We start from the raw sequence: 22,365 nt of genomic DNA on the forward strand, positions 1-22,365 counted from the left end.
CAACATACTACTGTTCAGGACAGTGATGACTCCTGGGCCTTGAGGCAAGCTTTTATTCTTTCCATCATTTACAATAACTTCTCAGTAGTAGGTGAACATGAAATTCTCATAACATGGTTTTGGCTTCAGTCAGTGATTTATCCTTTTGTTTTTCTTTTGCTTCTTGATTAGGTGCAGATAGGACACTTCAGGAAGGTGAATTTTCATCAGCATGGTAGGACATAATACCTTCTCAAAAAGAACAGCTCAGCAGGCTGTGGTCTTTTTGCAGCCTGGTAGTAAGTAGTGGCAGCCTTGTCATCTCAATGCGGGCCGTGTGTGTCTTATCACAGCTACCCACTTGCTGAAGCTCCAGAGCGCTTCTCCCATCCTCTTTTTGTCCTTGCAGCTTTCACCCAGTCACTGATGATGCTTGCTTCTAACTTGCGTGCCTCTATGACAGATGGGGGGTCAGCTGGATTGTGTCCTCTAGAGAAAGCAGAGCAGTATGAGCTAGTTATGGGAGAGCACCGATACATTTTGGCTAAGCCATATCTTTGTCTCTTGCATAGGGAAAGCACAGGCAGGGAACTAATAGACAGAGATCATGTCTTTAGTCTCATGGTTTGTACTTCATATTTAAACCCCAGAAAAGAAGTTAACGTAACGCCCAACAAGCTTGGGAGAGGCAAGAAAAGCATAGAGCTCTCCCTTGCGTCAGTGGCTGCTGCCCCCTCTGCTGCAGGATGGAAGGCCGATGGCTAATGCCAGGAGACACTGGACTACTTCATATGACTGACTGCCACAGACCATCAGACACTCATGGCAATTCCAGTGCAAGCAGAACATGTTCCAAGAAAGTACATGAGTTTAGGGATGAGTCCTGCATAACCTGTCTTCCGTGAAGGCTGTAAGAGCACTTGTATTAGGTTAGAAAATGACTCCAAAATTATGCCTTAACAGTCTGGTATCCAGTTCTATTTAAATAAAGTATCTCCTTGTTCTGTGGACTGTGGCTAGCTAAGACCAAACACCCATGGCAGTAGGATCTTGCCATCCAAAGGAAAGTAACCTGTCAGTTACTACGTACTTACCGGAGATCCAGGTGATGAGCACCTCCTTTAATGGTTACTACAATTAGTGAAGGACTTACGCTGCTATTTATCTGGAATGAAAGGAACAGAGAGAAATTCTCACCAAGTAACCAGGCAGAACTGGACATCAGTTCTGAAAACTGATGTGGGCAGGAGTGATGAAATGCATGGGAAGAGATTGTTGGTATAGCTGGTACTGTGTGCATGACTAACTCCTCTTGAGTCAAACCCTCCGACTCAGGTGAATTGGAGGCTTCCCCTAATATGAAAACTCAGCCTAATCTAGAATAGGCAGTTTGAAATACAAGATTCATCCACCCTAAGGACCCTGTTCCTTTTGTAGCTGGGACTGCCAAGCCAGCCTAAAACAAGGGACCACCTGCATTATAATCAAGAGCTCAAATAACTCAAAATCCTGTTTTGGGTCTTTTTAGAGTAGAGTTCTATCACCACTCTGAAGTTTTGTTAACTCTAAACTGAAATGTTCCCAGGTTTAGATTGATGATTACAGCAACTGCCTGATCTAACAAAACATGCTGAGAAAGGAAAATTCAAGGCACACTCAGTGCTGAGACTGTCCTGAAATAGAATTGTGACTGGTTAAGGTTCATAGAATCGTAGAATGGTTTGGGTTGAAAGAGACCTTAAAGTCCATACAGTTCTATGCCCTAGGGACACCTCCCACCAGCCCAGGCTGCCCAAAACCCAATCCAACCTGGCTTTGAACACTTCCAGGGGTTGGGTAGACCCACAAGGTGCTGGATTCCTGCCGTGTCTGCTATACTCAGGAAGCCAACACTACTGCCGCCAATGTTCCTGGCTGTTTGGCAACTCACTACTCAAACGTGTCTGTCATTAACATCCAGGGACTCCTGAATGGTTCAGCATAAAACAGCCACTTGTAGAAATTCAGGTAGGCTAAAGTTGAATTGCCAGCGCTGATTTGAAAGGGAGAGGTGGGCAGTGCATCACCTGGGAAGGCTGCTGTCTGTGCTTGGTGGAAGGGAGTTCACCTGCTTACCCCACCTCCAGCCCATGGGTCCAAGTCGCCATTTGAAAAAATGATGTTGCTTGCACTTTTCAAGTCTGAAATTCAAAGATGACATTTGAGAGGCTTCCTTCCTGCCCATTTACCCACAGGTGTTTGGCTTCTACAGCAAATAAAAACAGTAACAGAAAACACAAGAGAACAGAACTTCCCACTTGAATCTCAGAGAGAAAAGTCTGCTCAAGCCCTTATGCTGGGCCTGGTGTTTTTCTGCTGGCACTTGTTAGTTAGCTGTGCCTGTTGTCCCTGCAGGGCTCAGCCAGGCAAAAGGAATGCAGGGAGCAAATTACACGAGCAAAATGATGAGCACCCAACACAACATACCTCCTCCCCAGAAGTTTGTCTGCAGCCACTGTGCTCTTGGCTTCACGCTCCATTTGCTCTGACAGTACTGCTCTCTCATGGCTTCTGTGAAGGGCATCTCAGGGAACATGTCAGTCACGTTGTTGCTGTTGAACGTTAAGTTGATCTCCGTACAGACCTGAAAGAGGTACAAGAACTGCCACTGGAGGTAGAGGTGGGGGGTGGGGAGGGTGGGGGGGGAATAAACAGGGCAGCTGTTGAAGCTTGGTGGTGTCTCTAACACCTTACCTGATAGTCCCAGGCCTCAGCGTCCATGCCAGTGCCACAGCCTGTGGGATCAGCACAGGGCCGGTACAGTTGGTATATGTCATAACACTGTACTGAGCCGGAGGAGTTGTAAAATACCCCTGCCAGGTGGAAACACAACACAAAGCCAACTTATCATTACCCCTCTGCCCTTTCAGCCACAGTCTTTGTGAAAGTCGTGCATCCAAGACCATGGAAAGGTTGGATACCCCAGGTAGGTGAGCAGGTAAGGCAGGGATAGCCCTAGCAGCATATGTACCAGCTTTGGGTTATGATCACAACTTTATGCCAAAGTGTTCACAGGGTCTTGCTACCATCTATGTTCTATCCCTTGCTTCTGCTGCATCCACAGTTAGGAAGAGGCTCCCGAAAGTTTCCTGCTATCTCTGCTCATGCCAAAAGCTGAGTGACCAGATCACTAGTCTTTGGGAGGGCCCCAGCCTCCAACCCCTAATGCACTCAAGAGCAGGCTGTATAGAGAAAACTAGTCCCCAGCACACCCGGCTTCAAACTGAACTGGACGTGTCAGCTGACACCATCCTCCTCCCCCTCCCAGCAAGTATCTGTTGTGTGAATGCATCTAATTAAGCAAGAAGGCCAAGGGGGTGCGTCACAAGATTTTGTTTGACTGTTGTTCAAAAAGGGAATGATGGCATGTGCAGGCTTGCCCTGATGAAAGCACCTGACCACAGGGTCCAGTGAAGCATAGCTGGGGAGCTGCAGAGGAATGAGTTGCTTTTGTGCAGATGGGTAGTTACCAGATAGCACGAGGAGGAATGCAGTAACGCCAGTGGCTGTCCACTGCTGCCAGTGTCACAGCCCACAGGCAAAACCCACAAACACTGCTTCTGCGATAACCAGCACCAACAGCTCTGCTGGCAAACAACCCCACTTAGCTCTGTGAGGCACGCAGCACTCGGCTCCGGCAGACGCAACCTGAAGAGGCACGATGAGGAGAGAAGTTGCTGCCGTGTCTGCATTTTGGATGGGTCGGTGGAGCAAGGAGCACAGCCTCAGCTCCCTCAAAGCATGAAACCCCTGGTTCATCTGCAGATGACTGCACAGGAGACGCACTGAGTGTACAACGACGAGTCCTGGGACTGTGCGGTTCAGAGCGATGCTCTTCAGCTCGCAGACCAACATGGAGAGGCTTGTGTCTGACACTTACCTGGTGAGACTCCTAGAAGGGATCAGCAGCCTTCGTGCCCAGAAAGCACTGTGTGATGTAACACTGGAGGCAGAAGGGGTTTGCTTTCCAGCACACAAGATCATTTTAGCATCAGCAAGTAATTACTGCAAGATCCTATTTGTTGGAAACTTGACAAGAGTGGGAAGCTTGGATTGTAACGTCCATCTGAAAGCTGTCAGTGCTGCAGGGCTGAGGAATGTTCTCAACTTCATTTACTCCAACAAATTAGATCTTTCATTACAGAATATCGAGGAGACATTCAAAGCCGCAGAAACCCTGCTTGTTCGGGAAGTCATCAAGCTATGCTTCCAATTTCTGGAGGGCTGTTTGAACTGTGAGAACTGCATGGATGTTCTTAACATTGCTAAAAAACTTGGCACGGCAGAGTTGAGACAGAAAGCTATGCGCTATGTAGGGCAGAATTACAAACAGATACTGGCTGATCCTCAGTGCTTGAAAGATCTTGACAGAGGAACCCTTTGTGAAATCTTAGACAGGACCAACACAGAGGGGTGCAGCGAGCTGGAGCTGTTCAGAGCTGCTGCGAGCTGGCTGCAGCACGACCGCACACGGTTGGAAGATGCAGCAGACATTTTAAGGCGCATAAGATTCCCTCTCATTCCTTTACAGGATCTGCAGCGCTTTGTTCAGGAAATGCCTTTTATGAGGCTGGATTCAGGCTGCCACAGGCATCTTCAGGAGGCTCTGACTTACCACTCCCTGCTATATGCTCAGCCACTCCTGCAGACCCAACGCACGAGCCTCCGCTCCAGTTCCACCATGCTGCTTATTGCTGGTGGCAGAACCACTGACAACTGCATTTGCAGGGAGATGTGGGCTGCTGACAAGAGCTGCAGCACATGGCACAAGGTTGGGGACCTCTGTGTGCCAGTGTACAACCACTGTGTAGCCATCATCAGTGACTTCCTCTTTGTCATTGGAGGACAGTGCAAATTTGATCCCATGGGAAACCAACCATCAAATGAGGTAAGATACAAGAAAGCTTTAGACTTGGAACAATGGCTAGGGAAGAGAGGAAGGGAGGGAGGGAGGGAGGGAGGGAGGGAGGGAGGGAGGGAGGGAGGGAGGGAGGGAGAGAGGGAATGTTATTCGGCTTGCTCACTGAAGGTCTCCCACCTCTACATGTTAGAATTGCAGAATATCTTGATTTGGAAAGGACCCACAAGAATCATTCAGTCCAAGTCCCACCTCCACACAGGACCACACAAAAATAAGACCCTATGTCTGAAGGCATTGTCCAAAAGCTTCTTGAAGTCTTGGTAGCTTTGGTGCTGTAAACACTTTCCTGGGCAGGCTGTTCCACCTCTTGGTGAAGAACCTTTTTCTAACACCCAGCCTGACCCTCCCCTGTTGCAGCTCTATGCTGTTGCCTTGGTTCCCTCGGGTCCTGTCACTGTTTCCAGAGAGCAGAGATCAGCACCTGCCCCTCCGCAGGGGTGCCAGCTCCATCAGCAAGGTACTGCTGTTTCAGCTGTCCAGCTCTGAATGTAAACCTCAGCCCAGAAAAAAATGTTAATCAGTTCTTGAAGCCACATGAGATGCAAAGCCAGGCACCTGCTTTCTGCTAACCATCTCCTGTTTGGTATATTTCTAGGTTTTCCGATTTGATCCACGCAATACTTCCTGGCTCCAGGTTGCCAGCATGCTGGAGCGGCGGACACGCTTCCATGCAGATGTGCTGTCTGATCATATCTTTGCTGTGGGTGGTGGGACACTGCTGGGGACCCTCACCCGCACTGTGGAATCATACCAGCCTGCTGACAACAAGTGGGAGTTTGCAGCTCCTTTCCCTGTGCCTATTGCTGATCATGCAGGCACAATCCACAAGGGAATCCTCTATATTTCAGGTGACAAAGCTAATCAAAATCAGCATATTCCCATATACTTTCATTGATTTTTACTAGCATCTTTACATCACAGTCCAAGCCTGTACCCACACCAACAACCACAGCTCATGCCCTTTTCCTGCTGTGTCAACACAACCTCACTGTGATCTTGGATTGCAGGAGCCATTTTCTTTCCATGACATTAAACATGACACCATCTACTTGCAAACCACACTCCTACTTGGCTCTGACCTTGCAGTCCTGGCTAAAATCCCAAAGCTTTGCTGTCTGAAAAGGTAAATGAGGGCCCTAGTGCTGGGGATGGGATTACACTCTGGTATTAATCTGGATGGAATATGTGGGACTAACTCCCCTGCACTGCACTGTTAGTCCATATAAAAATAAGTACAGTGCAGGTTCTTATCTTCTTACCTGCACGACCTGTACAGCTCTTATCCTCTAAGAGACCCCTTGGTCTTTACAAGGATCTTTGGTAGATGGTGCAGTATGTATGTTTAACAAGAAAGCACCATGGATTTAAACATTTCATGGAACTGCTGGAAGATCTTTAGGTTCTATAGCTACTAATTCAGACTTGAAAGATAGTCTTTAGTTTGTCCTAGGAAAAGCACTCTGGTGTTTGTTATTGGTCTGCAGTTAAAAGTCCTGGGGTCTGCCTGTCATTGCTATAGGATTCATGCTTCTTAAATCCCTTATTGCCAGCTGGGATCCCTGTGCTGATCCAGTCCAGATTAATTTTTAACTGTACACTTGCAAAGACCTGCGCTTCCCTGCAACTATTTGTACACCCAACGTCCGGAGAGCAGAAAAGGCAGTGCACAGGCTGTCTTAAAGCAACACACACTCCACTGACAGCAGGACACTTGTACTGGCTGTGCAGATGACCAAAAAGGAAGGATACTGGTTCAGCCAGAGGAAAAGTTGAGGCTCAGGTACAAGTCCCTGCTTTGGCTCAATTGACCTATGGTGCCACAGAAAGCTCATTTAACCACTGTTTGTCTTGATTCCTACCAGACAGCAAGGACAAAATTGCCTCCTTGCTTCATAGAGCTTCAAACGTGCTGTAGTGATCTAGGCTGGATAACACTATTCCAGAAGTACCCCTTATGTAAAAGACCTTACCTGTCTATAACATTATTTTCCTTCTAAAATCAGTGGCGTAACTGCAAATTTGATTTACCCTGCCCAAGCAAACTCAGAAATTAAGTGTTACTTTAACAAAAGATGTAAAAATAAGCTCCATGCAGACAAAGTGTCCGTGTTGTCCTGGTTTTGGCTGGGACAACAGTTAATTTAACCGAAGTTAATTTTCTTCATAGAGAAGAGATGGTGCTATGTTTTGAGTTTTTGACGAAAATAGCGGTGATAGCACACCAATGTATTCAGTTGTTGCTGAGCAGTGCTTACAGAGTCAAGACTTTTCTATTTCTTGTGCTGCCCTGCCAGCGAGGAGGCTGGGAATGCACGAGAGCTGGGAAGGGACACAGCCAGCACAGTTGGCCCCAAATGGCCAAAGCAATATTATATTCCATACCACAGAATGTCATGCTCAACAATAAAACTGGGGGGGAGGGGAAGGAGGAAGGAGGGACATTGGGGGTTATGGCATTTGTCTTCCCAAGAAACCGTTATATGTGATGGTACTGCTTTCCTGGAAATTACTGAACATCTGCTTACTGATTGGAAGTAGCAAAAAAATTCCTTATTTTGCTTTGCTTGCATGCACAGCTTTTGCTTTACCTAGTATACTGTCTTTATCTCAACCCACAAGTTTTTCTAACTTTTACCTTTCTGATTCTCATCCCAGCGCACTGTTGTTGAGTAAACAAGTGGCTGTGTGGAGCTCAGCAGCCTAATGGGGTTACACCACAATGCATACAGAGAAAGCATCAAAGCCCCAGGAAGCTGGGCATATGCCCAACCAGAAGTATCACCTTCATTTTTTGCAAAGCCTCTCTGCAGGTTGGAATTCAACAGGCAGAAAGTTAAAAGTATTTACCCTTCCAATAGCAGCACCTTTGACCTGTAAGGAGCTTTTTATAAGGCAGCCCTGAAATACACAAATGAGTGCCTAAACGAGAAAGCTGACAATAGCAATGGCAGATTGGCTCTGAACTTTGAATCTTTGTCAGTAGGTCAAAGAACTTCAAATGTTTTTCTTTCAAAAACCTATTCTGTGACTCTGTGTGCTGGAAGCAGATTCCATAACTAAAGCTGTTCGTGCTTCCTGGTTGCACCTGAAATACCCCAAGAGCTGATACAAAACTCATTTGTGAAAAACTATCTGCAGAAACAGTTGGAACTATTTTTTAAAAATAATATCTAAGAAGCTCATGTTTTATATTTCATACCATGTCAGCTCTGCTGATGTTTGCAGAGGGTTTTCCTGAATGTTTGGGTAGTGAGGCACTGTAACAGGTTGTCCAGAGAGGTTGTGGATGCCCCATCCTTGGAGGTGTTCAAGACCAGGTTGCACAGGGCCTTGTCCAACCTGATCTAGTGGGTGGCATCCCTGCTCATGGCAGGGGTTTGGAACTAGATGATCTTTAAGGTCCCTTCCAACCCAAGCTATTCTATGATTCTCAGACTGATGGATGGGTTTTCAAGATTTCTGCTTTTCTTCTAGGAGGCTTCTCGGCAGGTAAAACCTTACGAGACACTTACAGCTACCTCCCTCGCCTCCGACGTTGGACTGGCAACTCTGCCATGACCTTTACCCGCTGTGATCATGGGATGGCTACAGTAAAAGACAGAATCTTTTGCATTGGAGGAAGGACACTAAAAGGAGTAAGTTCATTTGTTCTTGTAACACCAATTCTCTTCCAAAATGGAGTCTCTGTACTGCTAGGCCCTGACTGCATTATTCCAGCAGGATGACCAACAACTTTATTATTTTTGTTCTCTTAGTGGACTTGCATAGTTGCAAGTTAGGCCAGTAAGCTTACGGAAGCGTACCTGCCCAAAATCATGCCCACTAAAAGCTGCCTTGTCACACCCTATTTGCTAGGGTACAAAGGCTGTTTAAAGCTCTATTTTACATAGAGAAAACATACAGTGTAGCTGCAGCCTAACGCAGGAGAACCTAAGGGTAAAATTGCTCATGTACCTGCCCAAAATATGTTGATTTTCCTTGTTTGTGCTGAGAGGGTGTGAAACACTGGCAAATAGAAGAGGAATGGACTGCAGTGAAGACACCAGCCTAGATTTTAGGAGACATGAGTTCAAATCCTGGAATGCAAGCAAAGCCTCTTCAAATGTTGATCTCCCTCTCTGAAACTGGATCAAAGTCTCTGTGTAGCCTTCTTGGGAGGGGAAGCTGAAAGGAGACATCTGACATTCTGAAATGCTCAGTCAGGGAGACTCTCATTCCCAGAAGTCAAGACAAAAAAGTTTTCAAAGATCATTCAGCAATTCCTATTTGAAAGTAAAGATTCAGGATCCCATGCCCAATTTTGGCCAGTGCTGTTTCTTTCAAAGGAATGAACGTATCTTAGAGTACTTAATTGCTTCCTGAGGAAGTGATAGAAATCTGTAAAGAGGAACTGCACATCACATCTGACATCAAATTCCTCCAGATGACACAAACTCAGTTATGTAGAATTCAATGCACTGTAGCTCTCTTCAGATGAGGTCCTCCATAATGTGTTAAGTCTATGGAGACCAGGAAGGACTTGGGCTAAACCAATTCCGGTAGGTCCCTGGGGCTCATTCCTCCCATTTTCCAAGAACAAGCCTCTTTTAGAGCAGTTCTTGAGTGGCATTCTTTTATTTTATTCAGCTTCTTTTGATGCTCTGATTGCTAAATTAAGATTGAAGATGTGGCACCTTGAGCTCCACTGTATTCAAATAGATGTTGAGATTTCCTCTACCATGAACCAAGCAAGCCTGATGTGACATTGATACCTGCTTGAGGTGTAATATGATGGATCAGTGTTGGTCTGGTTCTTTGCAGGTGGAGGAATGGATTCACGTTGATGCAACAGAGTACTATTGTCCTGTAAATGATCAGTGGACAACGCTAACGCTATCCCCGTTCAGCTGCTGCCAGTTCAGTATCACAGCCTGTGAGTCTATGCTCTACCTCACAGGAGGTGGGTCACTACAGCACATGCAAAAAGAAGACAGTGTTTTCATGTATGACATAGAGGGGCAGGTATGGAAGAAAGCCAGTTCCCTGCCTAAAGCTCTGGCTGATCATGCCTCTTGCATGATTAAATTGTCCCAAGTGAATGCAACTGGTGAGCCAGGGAGAGGCACAAAGTGCTCCCTCACCAGCAGGAGGGAGAAATGTACTCCCAGCTTGTTCATCACAAAGAAAAAAAAGTCCCTCTCTTCCTCTGAAGAGAAGTAGGATGTGAATAGGTCAAACTGATCTGACAGTGTTTGCCAAGAGGTTAGTACATTAGCAACGCTTCTAGTTCCCTAGCCAAACATTTTCAGCTGTGATTTAGAATTGACATTTTATATTGCTGGCTGACAATTTAAGTACTCACAGAGATAAGCATATACAATGTATTTACAATTGTCTTGCCACTCAGTTAAGATTGTAGGGCATTATGATGGCAACCTTGTCCTCAACTAGCAGACCAGAGAACTTCCTTCAGTGAACATGCACTGAATCTGTGACTGCTTGAGCCAGAGTATGGGTAAACTTTTAGAAAAGAACCAAGTACCTTAGAAGTCACATTTCATCAAAAGTCAACAGCCTGCAATGTTTTTGCAGCAAGGGCTGCAATGGCTGAAAAACTTTGCAAAGATAAGTTTGAAAAGGTGAGAGAATGAACCTGCCACCATGGAGTGTCCCAATGGATGAAAACAATACAGCACAAACCATCCCACTGGAAAATCAGAGTTGTACCAGCTCCCACAATACATAAACCACATAATGATGAGACAACTCTACTTACAGGTGCTTCTAGAAAACAGGATTTTAAATGAAAGACCAATCTGATAAGATTCACTCACCAACAAGAGCTGCCAGGCCTTGAATTGGGTCTGTCTGGGCAAGGATTTGTTCACAGCCAACCTGGATGAGACACATTACAGGAAAATTGCAGGCACGATAGGTAACAGTCTATGCTGCAGAAGGGATAAACAGGAAGATTTGTCTAAAGTATCACTTGCATATTTGATTGTTCAGCAGCTTTCCAAGGGCCTAATGCAACATCTTTTTGGTGTTTTTTCCTCTCTCTGGCAACAAAATACATAGAAACAGGGAGAAAGGACTAAGACAGTCTATTTCTTTTCCAAGGTAAACATCCACAGCTATGTGGAGGACACTTACAAGGAACAGTTCTTCCTCCTGCAATCAGAATATTTTAATGCCCTTCTCAAAGGAGGTTAGAATAATATTTCCATTTTACAGATCATTAAACAGACCCTGGGCTGGATGCCCAGTGGAGCCAGAGACAGCGTCTCCTGGATCCCTGTAATACATGGCCTGTAGGACCTCTTGCATAGTGTGCATTTTGCTCCAGGTAGGACTTGAACCATAAATGCCAGCTGCTGTCTTAGCCACAAGGCCAGAAGCATGTAAAGTTCCATTAGCCTGGTGTACAGGAGTGCAGCAGAGAACAGAAGCACAAGGCTGACAGCAAAGCAGAAGTCAAGAGCTGCAATAGTGACAGGTGATCTGGGACCTTTTTCAGGCCCCAGCTGCTGTCTAAGAGGTGTTTGTAACCCTCTGAGAACCAGGCTGTTTTCCCACACTTGGCCATCTCCTACTCCTTTGAAAGTTTTTAGGTTTTCTAGTCCCCATAGCAGCAGGCATTTCTCCTCATTGTACTCTGAGGTGTAGCATTTTACCAGGTGATACTTTAAAAAGGAAACTGAGTTTTAGAACTCCAACCTACCCACCAAGAAAAATGTGTCTATGAAAGTATTTCAAGGCAGGCTACCACAAAACTACATTTTTTGATATGCTGTATATTTTAGCAATCAAAAACTGAAGTCAACAAGCTTGCACAGGCCTTTTTGTCTAAAGTAAACACAGAGAATGGCAGGTATGGCTCCAGCAAGCCCTCCCTGACAAGCCTAATAGCAATGCATTTCAAACACAACAGTTACCACCTCAGAGGGGCTTAAAACATGTAGATTTATCATCACAGTGGAAGTGCCATAACCCACCACTAACTCTCCCTGTCACCACCACCCAGTGGTGTGCCTGATTGTGCCCCATGCTGTGCAGCCCTGCACTCAGGTCATTGAGGTGTACGTCCCTCCCTTCAGAAAGTGCAATTCTCACCTGTGTCCTGGTACTCACCTTCACTGGATTAGCAGGGAGGTGACCCATGAAATCAGTTCTGTAAGGGTAGTCCATCATGGCCATCATGGTGAAGGCATTTCTAGCAAAACCAAAAAGCTGGTAAACATCCTCCTTGTTAGAAATCTTATTGCACGTAGCCATTTTGCTGCTGATTTCATCATAAGCTACAGAAGAAAAGCAAATGAAAGGCATGAACTTCAACAGAGTAAACTAATACCAGGCTTCAGCGTCTTGTTTCACACAAGGATAATGAGATATGTTAACACATAGTTGAGGTTTCCAGCAGGAAGGGTATGTTACATCTAAATTTACACAAACACAGATGTTCAGGCAAAGCCTTCCTGTGTGGCTTCACTGGCCTGCAGCCTGCATCTCCCCCTGCCGAGACACAGAAACCTCCCTGGTGAACGTCAGTGGAAGCAGCACCCTCTGAGACAGAACAGTCGAGGCTGATGCAGTGAAAAGAGCATTAAGTACAAGGCTGTCCTCCCCAGCACCCTGTGTGGCAACGCCCTCCTTGCTCCCTCAGGCTCTGCTGCCTCCCACCTGCTGTGCCCTTCAGAGCCAAGCAAGACAGGCTCATCAATCAGGCTCTCGTGCAGGAGAACAGATATCCAAGCAAAGATATCACAGATATTACCAGCATCAAATTGAAGGTGTTTTTGAACACTTTTTTTTTTCCTGCAGAAAAGACGGTTTAATTAACACAGTGCAATCCTCCATATAGGTACTTGCATTTTAGTGTCCATATACCAATACTGATCAAAACTGTTCGTGAAATCAAAAATCAGTCATGCAAGCAGAAAGGTCAGGCAGACATTGGCATCGATTTAGCTGGAACCCATTTAAGGCCTAACCAAAAACCTGACAGAATCAACTTTTTGCCCCCATCCCTGAATCTACCTACTCCTGGGAAACAGTCTGTGGGGCCATTTGTTCTTACCTCCACTCAGGCACAGATACTTGATCTGATGGAAGGCTTTGCGTACAGCTGTGACACAGTCTGGGCCAGACTTCTGAAAGTCCTGAAAGGACAGAAAATGACAGGATTACAGTTGTACAGAGGAGATACGTGCAGATGCTGCACAGGGAAGCTGCCAGAAGTACCAGGAGATGACAGAGGTTACTTGCCCACTATGGCCAGAATCGCATCTGCATCTCCAGAAGCAATGACGGTTGTGCTTCTGCTTTGAGCTCCAGACAATCAGAATGTGCCAGCACAAACTAACAGCCTGCACAGCTCAGACCAAGCAGTAATTGTTTCACCAGGTCGCTACTGGGACTAGCATTTAGACAAAACACTTTGCACTTTGTGGAGCCATTAGACTGAACATGAAACAATGAGATTAGACATGTGCCTTGGACATGGGAACAGGTACCAGACTGTTAGGGTCAAGAGCAGTTTTTTGTTTTTAAAACATACAGTAGAGGCCTCCTACCGTACTTTGTCTGTAAGAAGGAGCCACACAGGGCTGAGCACTGGACTGGGAAACCAAGACCTGCTTTTCTTCTTAAGCTTGCCAGTGACCTACCAGATGACCAAGAACGCCATGTCTTCTTTTCTTGGGAAAAGCACTACTGATCCTCTTGAAAAAGCACTTTAAGGTATGCTTGAAGAGCTGTGGCAGGTTACGCTGTTGGAACAAGTTGTTTCTGCCACTGAAGGCTCTAGCAACCCAAATTGTTTCTCTTCTGTCAGCTCATAAGGCAGTTTGAGATCTGCCCACAACCAGTACTTTGTAATAATAAGTAGTAGGGCTCTTTTAAGGTCTCTTCATCATGTGAGAACAATGGTAACTAACCACAGACCACTAGCTAAGCGTTTTTCTTACAAAGACGCAGCCTCAACTACAAACAGATATGGGACCTTCCTTTGATTCCTCTCCGTGCCTTTTGTCTGAAAGTTCGAGAAATCACTTTGGGATTTTCCGTGGTTTAAATCTCCTTCTGTGTGTGCTTATTATCAACTAATGGCTCTAAACTGGAGCATGCAGATGAGTCAGTCTGGGATGGAAGAGCAAGTCTGTTCTGGCTGCAGTGACCACTGCGGTCCCTGAGAGGCTAATGCCGAACTGCTGCAGTATGCTGCCTGACATAAGGAACCACTGCCAGTTTTGCTTTTCCCCAGCAGACCATTATGGACATAGAAACAGGTCAGCTGAGCTGTCGCAGAGGCAGGAGGCATTACAGACATTTCAAGAAAAGCTGTTCCAGCTTGGCAATCAAAGCTTTCAGGCTGCCAGCTTTACTCTTTTGAATTACACCTAATTCAGAAGTCTAAACCATGCTGAAGTTGATAGCTTGGCCAGCCCCTGCAGCAGTAAGCTTACAGGAAGCACACATGTTGCTGCACATGTATTCTTCACACTAGGGCTTTCTGTCTGGCTGCAGGGATGGCAGTTGGTGTACATATAAACCTAGTCTTATGCAAATGCCATACACAGAATAAACTTTCTGCCCTTTGCTCACTTCCCCTGTGAGCTGTAGGCTCATGAAATGTGCTGGAAATGCTCAATAAAAGTCACAGAGAAAGCTGCTTTGAGAGAACACGCTCTGACTCAGAAGCAGAAAGCAGAAAAGAGAGCTCCCACAATGATTCACAGAAGGTTTGTGCCTTGATTAGTATTAACAGCTCTCAGGGACATTTGTTCACTGAGAAGAGCAGCTGAATTGAGCCTTCAGATGCACAGGGTTGCTGTTATGTAAACATGCTGAAGGTGGAAGGAATTACTTTGAAAACAACTCAAAGTGCTTGCTTAGTATCTGAATTAGTATTTTTTTTCCACATGAAAAGGTCAAAGCTCTGATTTCAGGGGTGTGTAACGACTCACAGCACATTCACAACTGAAACAAGTCAGAGCTATCATCTGAACAGGAGTTCTGAGAAGGAATTAGCTTCATCCAGAGACGAATTTCCACTACAGAGCATGTTAGACAATTGAGTGATACCATATATTCAAAATGTATAACTTTAAGACAAGATGTCTTTTGTTCTCTTATATACTTAAAAGTTTCAAATGCTATTGAGTTTGTTTATTTTCATGACACTCTTCTTTATGCTTAGCAGTAATACTGTCTGCGCTGTAAGTGTCTACATTAAAATAAGGTTTCATATATGTAACAAGAGCAAAAGGACCACATTTCATACACAGGTAGTTCACACAAAGCCACATGTGTCACCCAGATCTAGAAAATCATACCAAAGAGGCAAAACAGCCACCATCACAAGCTTTCAGTACTACCAGCTAGTACATTTCTTTCCATGTAAACTAAATGCAACTCAGTTCTCAGCAATACTCCCATGGATATTTCCATTTATTCTGATGTCCTTAGAACATGAAAGCCACATTTAAATTTTGGTTTTCAGTGAATCCAGGACACCATGCACGTTTTTATTTAGTGAAATATTCAAGTTCTTCATTGAAATGCAACCATATTGAGAATAAGGATCTACAGTGAATCATAAATATCAATGCAGAAACATTTTGAAAGAGGATTTGAACAATTAATTATCCAAAGGTTTCAGCCAGGTACAAAGGAAAACTTTCAGCCTGTAATTTGTACAACCACTAGAAATGGAAAAGTGAATTCTTAGTGGTACTAAAGGTCACAGAACTGTTTTGTGTTGTTTAGAAGAGCAGCACCTTTGAGCCCTGAGCTGCCCCAGCCACAGCAACACTCAACACTGTTTGCAGCTGCTGCTTTTCCTTGCAGATCTGTCTAGCACTGATGCTGCAAAACCAGCTGTTTGTTTAAAGACATGGAAAAGAAAAAAAATCTTGCCTTCTTAAAGGAAGAAGAAAAATGTTCTTGCGAAGAGCTATTACTTACTGCTGTTACATCTCTGAAGAACTGAGTGGGGTCTCCAAGCCCAGCCACAGACAACAGAGGAGCACTGGCAGCTAATGCTCCAGCTACAATGTTTGGGTACTTCATCCTCATGTAAGCGCTCAGCATTCCTCCATAGCTGGCACAGGACAGAGAAGAGTTATTTCCTTTCACAGACAGATTATAACATACTAACTTGAAAGTTCAGGCCAGCAGTCACAAGCTCACCGCACTCAAAACAACAAAATGTTTATGTAAATCTAGGTGTCATCCTTATGTAAAAATATCGAGTTATAGTTAATGAGCTGTACACAGCAAGTTCCTACTGGCTTTTCCCCAGACCCTCAAGTCAACTCTCATGGGAATACACCAGCCCAATTGGATTCTGCAGACAAATGTAAATGCTGCCTTTATCTAACTCTGCCCCATCCTGAGCACGTCCTGATGATTTCACTGAAGAACCAACTGGGGCTCAAGTCAAGCTGTCACTACTTAATGGGTGAAGGAGACAACATTTTGCATATAGGATTATAAAGACTGTCTAGGCAAGAGCTAACAAGCAAAGGGTGTCCCTGAACACTACAGAACATTCAGCTCCCTCTAGTGCTGGGAAGTGGGAGGCAGTCATCTTGGGCAACCCAAGTAACAGCTGCATAAATTACCAGCAAAGGCCTAGGGAATGGGAGACATTAACAAATACCACATCAAAACTCAAAGCCACCTTGACAGCTTCAGTGACAGGGCCACAGATCTGCAGATATATCTGGGATTGCTAGATAAACCCAAGGCCACAAAAGTTATGCAGATGCAAATTTTTGTTGAGTTACTCTGAGGTCATTCCTGGGGCTGATAAATGACAACCCTAACACAGAGATAACACCTTGTCTGACTCCAACCTCTTCACTCACAGCTCAGAAGTATTCAAGTCCCACATCACCCACATGTAAAGCCATATACTTTTCTCTAACTCTGGTCTTGGAAACAGAAAAAAGAAATTGACACAAAAAAATTCAGTTCCACCGGATAGTTTGGCAAAACTATAAGCGACTGAAGGTTGTTTCAACACCCCCCCCCCCCCCCGGAAACATGCTGCTCCAGTACTGCCGTATTTCAGTATTCTTCAGATAGGTTTAGTGCTGTTCAGAGCTGCTGCATGTTTAACTCCAATTTACAAACAAACAGCTGTAGTCTAACAGCTAGCAGGTCTCACTGAATCCCACCTCCCCACCCCAGGACTGTTCTGGCCCTTTTTACACTAGCTACTGTCCTGGTAGACATGGTATAAACACCACTGGGATCAACAACCCAGTCACCACCACAGTGCGCTGGAGTGTAATGATAATCACCTGATCAAATGCTTTTTAGCTCACTGCAGTGACTGGGAAGCCCTGTACTCATTGGAAACCTTTTAAAGGGATGCACCTCTCTGTATGAGTGTAGGAAGCCATTCAAGAGACAGGGACATGATATCAACACAGTTCTGAACTGCAACTGAGCAAGCACTTTGCGGAAGGATGTCTGTTGGAAGCCAGGAGCAAACAAGCAGCAGGTTACAGAGCAGAATTATAAAAGAGCCTACAATGAAAGTGTCTGGATACTGATAAAGAGGCTGTGTTTGATAAAAAGCTGGATGGCCCCAAGAAAGAATATTTTACCAATTATTGATTTTCAGCATTTTTCATGTAAAATCATCTGATACTGCAGGAGGAACTTATCTTCTGCAGTTCTGGCTGACTTGTACATTGAAGATGTCTAGAAACACCCAGTCTCCAAAGCAAACATGCCCAAAGGCAATCACAAGTCAAGACTAATTCTTAATGGGAGAGCTGCCTGGGCCCTGGAGATAAGCTCTCAAGGAGCTCAGGCACATATGCTGTCTATAGAATAGCTTAGAGCTCTGCCTCTAAAGCTTGCTGGAGAGCTAAATGGAACTATGAGAACACCACAACTATGTCTAGGAAAGGATGCAGAGAAGGGAAGAACCACACACAACCTTTACCTGCCTCCAAAAGCAATGACAGGGCAGTCTGCAGCACCATACTGCTGCTTAAGCTCAGTAATTAGCACTGCGTAGTCAGCAAGGGCTTGTTCCACAGTAAGCAGACCAGTCCTCTTCAGCTGTATTGACTCAAGTCCAAATGGAAGAGACTTGCCATAGTACCTCTGGAAGCAAAGAGATATGCTGCAAAAATGTTGGTGTCAAAGCCTGGGTCTTCCCTGTCCTTCATTATAGGAATGGGACAAGTGTGCACAAATGGGAAGTGATAACAGAGCACGCATCATCCCCTTAACTTGTTCTTAACTGAGCAAATGCTCAGATTCTCCAGAATCTGCCTATATCAGATAAACAGAGACCTTCAGGATACGTCCCATAGAGGATGGGAAAGTTCAGGACAAGCTACTTCAGTGGGTGCCAAGTGGAGCCTTGACATGTCTCTCTCTTGAAATTCCCAGCTAGAAAAGGGAACAGTGTATAATCTCTTCATGCATAGGTTGGAGAGTAATAGATTTGTTAGGGTGGTGTACCTAGGAACAGGATGGTCTAGGACTTCACAGGCTAGAGAGAAAAACATTATCTTAACAAAAAAACTCTCCAGTCCAGTGTGGAGTTCAAGACCAGTGGAAACTATTTATAACAGCTCTGATCTAAATCAAATATGCCATAGGATAAGTTTTACTGAAACAGTAGTCTCTCTCCTGGACTGGTGGTAGGTATAAAAAAAAAAAAATATTCAGAGACTGTGGTTAAATAATGAAGAGCTACTATTATGACAAGAAAGCCTGCAGCAGGTCTACCTCTGCTTTGTGGCAAGAGATGTTATTTTTCTGGACCTGGAGAAAGATGAATTTGGTAATACGAACACAACTCTATAATATACATAATGACTAAAATACTCACGTGCTCAGCAAATATCACAAGTGCTTCCTGTTCCTCTGCTAATTCAAATATGAAGTCAGAGTTCTGAGCAAAAGTCCAGATATCACCTTCATTGCCAGTATAGAGAAAGATTGGTCCAAATCCTTTGTTCCAGAACTTTACTGAGTGAGATAATTGACAGAAGACATAAAACAAAAACAAACAAAAATGTCAGAGCATGAAATGTCTGGTTTTGGTGACTTTGGGCAGGAGCTTAATGAGGAAGAACTCTTTGAACAGGCTGATCCCTGAGACCTGTGTTGGGGAATGCAGATGTTAGAAAGGCCAGGCTACAGAAATCTGTCATTTGAGCAGGGTTAAGTAAGAGCTTCCATGAGATCACTATACGACCTGGAACTTCTACTTCTGCCTAAAAATCCTGAAAATCTCAGATCTACAAGGAATTTGCAAACAGCTGCCCCCAAAAGAGTGATTTCCCATTTATATACCCATTTCAACCCAATTTGTCCCAAAACACTTGCACAGATCACTTTTCCTACAAAATGAACATTGAGGAATTGCCTGCCTCTTTCTACTGCTTTTATTGTGATGTACAACACAGAGCCGAGCTGTAAATAACATATTCTCTATCTTCTGATCTGTCTATAACTGATGGCAAATTGAGACTACCAGGAGGAGCTGACCGATGGTGCCAATACTTGCTTGTGTAACACATGGCTGCTTTACTGCTGATTTTGTCAAACATTTGATTTTAGCTTACTCTTAAATTGTACAGGAGTCGGGGTGGGGGGGGGGAGAATAAATAGCTTTCTTCAACAAGACTTCAGACTGTCAGTTAAGCATTAATTTTATCACCTAAAGGGAACCTCCAACAAAGGTCATGCTATGGACGCAACTGCAGCATCTCAGGCAAGGCTGTTTCCATTAACAGATATTCTCAATGCAGACCTGCCAGAGCAAGTATTGGCTTGGAAACAGGCCTGAAATATGTCATTAGTGAAATTCTTGATCTTTGTTAACAAAAAGGCTGATTCTTTCTGTGTTGCATCTGTTTTGGGTATCAGGTAAGAAACTGAAGTGCTCTATTTACTCTGACATTTCTTCTCATATGCTTCATGGCTTCTGTAGCAAACAGCTGTGCACAAGAGCCAAAAACATAGACAGGTTGCTTAAACAGATATCTATTTTCAGATTTAAATCCTGGGGCAACTGCGAGCTAACCTCAAGACAGTCAGATGCCTGGTTGTGAAATAATAGTCTCCTTCAATTTCTCACTGATAATCTGAAGACTTGTATTGCACAAGAAGCAGAAAGAGGGAAAAGAAACTACTCAACATGTTTTGTTTCTCACAGATATTACTTAGCTCTAAATTTACAACCTTTGCCCTGGAAGGACATGCAGATAAAACATAACACTTTAAAAATCAAATTCCGCAATGCTTTAAACGAGGTGATCCCTAAGTTCTGCTCAAAGATGGTCATTTTATTTGTGAAATTTCAGTCCTGGGTATGCCATCAAAATTCACTAATGTTCTGATATCTTTGTGCCGAAGTGATCCCTGAGCTCATGCTTGGTGTAATACATATAACCAGGTGACAGTGATGAACAAGCTGCAGAGTAACAGATAATGAGAAGGCAATAACGTGTCTAACAGGCTCCAGGCACAGGCCTATAGGCCTAAGATGACATTGAGTGAGTGCTAGGACCGGGCAGTGCTACCCAGAGGTAGGTAGCACTCTGGGCTGATGCTAATCACAGCGCCACACTTGCTGTCTCACTGCAAATCTCCCCAGTAACTCCAAGCATGTAGTACTCAAAAACATCTGACACTAGTTATTGAAATTATGATGAAAATGAAAGCATGTTGTTTGGAAAAGCCTCCTCTCTCTTACTGCTTGTGACTCAGAAGACAACTCATTATTTAGCTAGAAAGACAGACACTGCAGGCTCCTTGTCCTCTTTGTTCAGCATGCCTTAAACTATCTAAAGTTGTTGGGTTATGAATAATGTGAAATTCAGGCCCAAGAGACATCTTTCTTGGAGTTGTCTTCACATGTAAGAATCACGAGTACTGACTGCAACATTTGGGTCACTATTTGCTCTTCCTGATGCATTGAAGCTGCACTTAAAAGATACTGTGTCTAACTGAAAATACACATGCACAGGGCCAGCCCAGTTCAAACCTACCACTGCCATTTTTTCTTACCTGCTCACGTTGCTAAGAGGCCAATCCCCTCATCTGCACCGCACATCTTACTACCAGAGTGAGGAACTGAAGCGGATGAGAGGAGAGGCTAAGCAAAGTGACAGGAGAAAGGACTGGCTCGCGGTGGGCTGGTGCTCGGCTCAGACCGACCGCTGGCTGCTCAGCACAGCTCTCTGAGAGGCTCTGTCCCTGTGCACGAGCGGCGAGCCTTCGGAAAGCTCGATCGCTGCCACAGGCCGCAGTGCACCCCCGGGGCCCAGGACCCACCTGAGACCAGGTACCGCTGCGGGAAGGTCTCGTTGCCGCAGGTCTCGAAGCTGAAGTGGTCCCGCACCTGCCGGAAGAACCGCTCCTCCAGGCCGGGCCCCGCTGGCCGGGCAGCTGGAGGAAAGGACCGTCAGTGCAGGGCTGACCGACGACGGCCGCCACCCCCTGGTGCGGCGCGGCGCGGCCAGACCCGGCCCGGCCCAGCCCGGCTGGCGGGAGGGTGCCGGTTGCCCGTGCCCGTTCGGGGCGGGGGAGCTCGGAGCGCCCGGCCGGTGAGGCCCGGGCCGACTGGGGGCTCTCGCCCGGAGGGGACGGACCCGGGCGGGCTCGCAGCACGGCGCGGGGCGCAGGGAAAGCGGAGCAGGGCCCCGGCTCGGGCACCCACCCGGCGCGCCGCGGGCCGGCGGCAGCAGCGGGAAGAGGCCGAAGAGCAGCAGCAGCGGGCGCGTTCCCATGGCAACCTCCCGCTCGCGCCTCCGCTCCGCGGGCACCGACCCGTCCGCCGGCGCGGGAGCTCCGGAGCCCGCGGCGTCCCGTGGTAACACCCCCCTCACGTGACCACACGGGCGCCATGTCTACCGAGGCAGCGCCGTGTGGGCCGGCGGGGCGTCCCGCCAGCCGCTGCTTCTGCGCGCAGCCGGGGCCTGCCGGGGGCTCGTGCAGGCAGCGCGGGGCCGGGGCCCGAGCCCGAGCCCGAGCCCGAGCCCGAGCCCGAGCCCGAGCCCGAGCCCGAGCCCGAGCCCGAGCCCGAGCCCGAGCCCGCTGTGCCCCGTGCAGCAGGCAGCGGGATGGAGCTGGAGCGTCGGCAGGGCTCGGGTGAGAGAGGGAGTTAGGAGAATCTTATCACGTAGAGATAGAGCGCTGACAGCGTTAAACTAGGATGCTACTTAGCGTCTTTGCTAACTATGGTGCATTGTGCCAATTAACTAAAGCAAGAAGCCTTGGGCCCCTTGCCAAGGTCAGTCTCCTAATAAGAGAGCGAGCCTGTCTTAAGAAACTGGGAGAAACTGGTCCTGCAGATGGACAAGAGCCAAGGAGCAACTGAGTGTGTGCAAAGACAAGAGGTCAACTAGCGGTGACGAGGAAGAGTCACCAACCTTCATGCCCACGACCACCACCAGAATACACTGCGC

General features: G+C 46.1%; 2 protein-coding genes across 5 annotated transcripts; one reads left to right on the forward strand and one right to left on the reverse strand.

Moving 5' to 3' along the window:
- Window positions 1-39: 39 nt before the first annotated feature.
- Window positions 40-21,898, reverse strand: DPP7 (dipeptidyl peptidase 7). 3 transcript variants are annotated; one of them, XM_080562183.1, is made up of 13 exons: window positions 21,618-21,870; window positions 21,233-21,346; window positions 18,780-18,919; window positions 17,880-18,043; window positions 15,884-16,019; window positions 12,996-13,077; window positions 12,050-12,216; window positions 10,753-10,813; window positions 2,713-2,831; window positions 2,446-2,602; window positions 2,095-2,159; window positions 1,074-1,144; window positions 40-468 (listed from the first exon to the last, which is right to left on the reverse strand). In XM_080562183.1, the coding sequence occupies exons 1-13, from the start codon at window positions 21,685-21,687 to the stop codon at window positions 333-335; spliced, it is 1,482 nt and encodes a 493-aa protein (XP_080418309.1). In that variant the 5' UTR covers window positions 21,688-21,870; the 3' UTR covers window positions 40-332. The 3 variants fall into 3 exon arrangements, with proteins under 3 accessions (XP_080418309.1, XP_080418311.1, XP_080418310.1); XM_080562184.1 differs by lacking the exon at window positions 40-468 and having other exon boundaries at window positions 1,082-1,144; window positions 2,046-2,159; window positions 21,618-21,895; XM_080562185.1 differs by lacking the exons at window positions 15,884-16,019; window positions 17,880-18,043 and having other exon boundaries at window positions 21,618-21,898.
- LOC308180455 (kelch-like protein 13) lies at window positions 2,839-10,746 on the forward strand. Of its 2 annotated transcripts, XM_080562181.1 has the most exons (5): window positions 2,839-3,901; window positions 4,550-4,906; window positions 5,535-5,787; window positions 8,414-8,574; window positions 9,740-10,746. In XM_080562181.1, the coding sequence occupies exons 1-5, from the start codon at window positions 3,848-3,850 to the stop codon at window positions 10,136-10,138; spliced, it is 1,224 nt and encodes a 407-aa protein (XP_080418307.1). In that variant the 5' UTR covers window positions 2,839-3,847; the 3' UTR covers window positions 10,139-10,746. The 2 variants fall into 2 exon arrangements, with proteins under 2 accessions (XP_080418307.1, XP_080418306.1); XM_080562180.1 differs by having other exon boundaries at window positions 2,839-4,906.
- Window positions 21,899-22,365: the final 467 nt, after the last annotated feature.

Source organism: Anser brachyrhynchus, assembly GCF_964034855.1.
Source record: "Anser brachyrhynchus genome assembly, chromosome: 19".
NCBI lineage: Eukaryota > Metazoa > Chordata > Aves > Anseriformes > Anatidae > Anser > Anser brachyrhynchus.

Excerpts from the sequence above, each read along its gene's own strand:
- LOC308180455 (XM_080562180.1), top strand. The coding sequence starts at position 3,848 with ATGCTCTTCAGCTCGCAGACCAACATGGAGAGGCTTGTGTCTGACACT. Across the intron at positions 4,907-5,534 it reads GAAACCAACCATCAAATGAG|GTTTTCCGATTTGATCCACG; the intron begins GTAAGATACAAG and ends GTATATTTCTAG. Across the intron at positions 5,788-8,413 it reads GGGAATCCTCTATATTTCAG|GAGGCTTCTCGGCAGGTAAA; the intron begins GTGACAAAGCTA and ends CTTTTCTTCTAG.
- DPP7 (XM_080562183.1), bottom strand. The coding sequence starts at position 21,687 with ATGGGAACGCGCCCGCTGCTGCTGCTCTTCGGCCTCTTCCCGCTGCTG. Across the intron at positions 13,078-15,883 it reads TCTTCAGAGATGTAACAGCA|GACTTTCAGAAGTCTGGCCC; the intron begins GTAAGTAATAGC and ends CTGTCCTTTCAG. Across the intron at positions 469-1,073 it reads GCTCATCACCTGGATCTCCG|AGGACACAATCCAGCTGACC; the intron begins GTAAGTACGTAG and ends TGCTTTCTCTAG.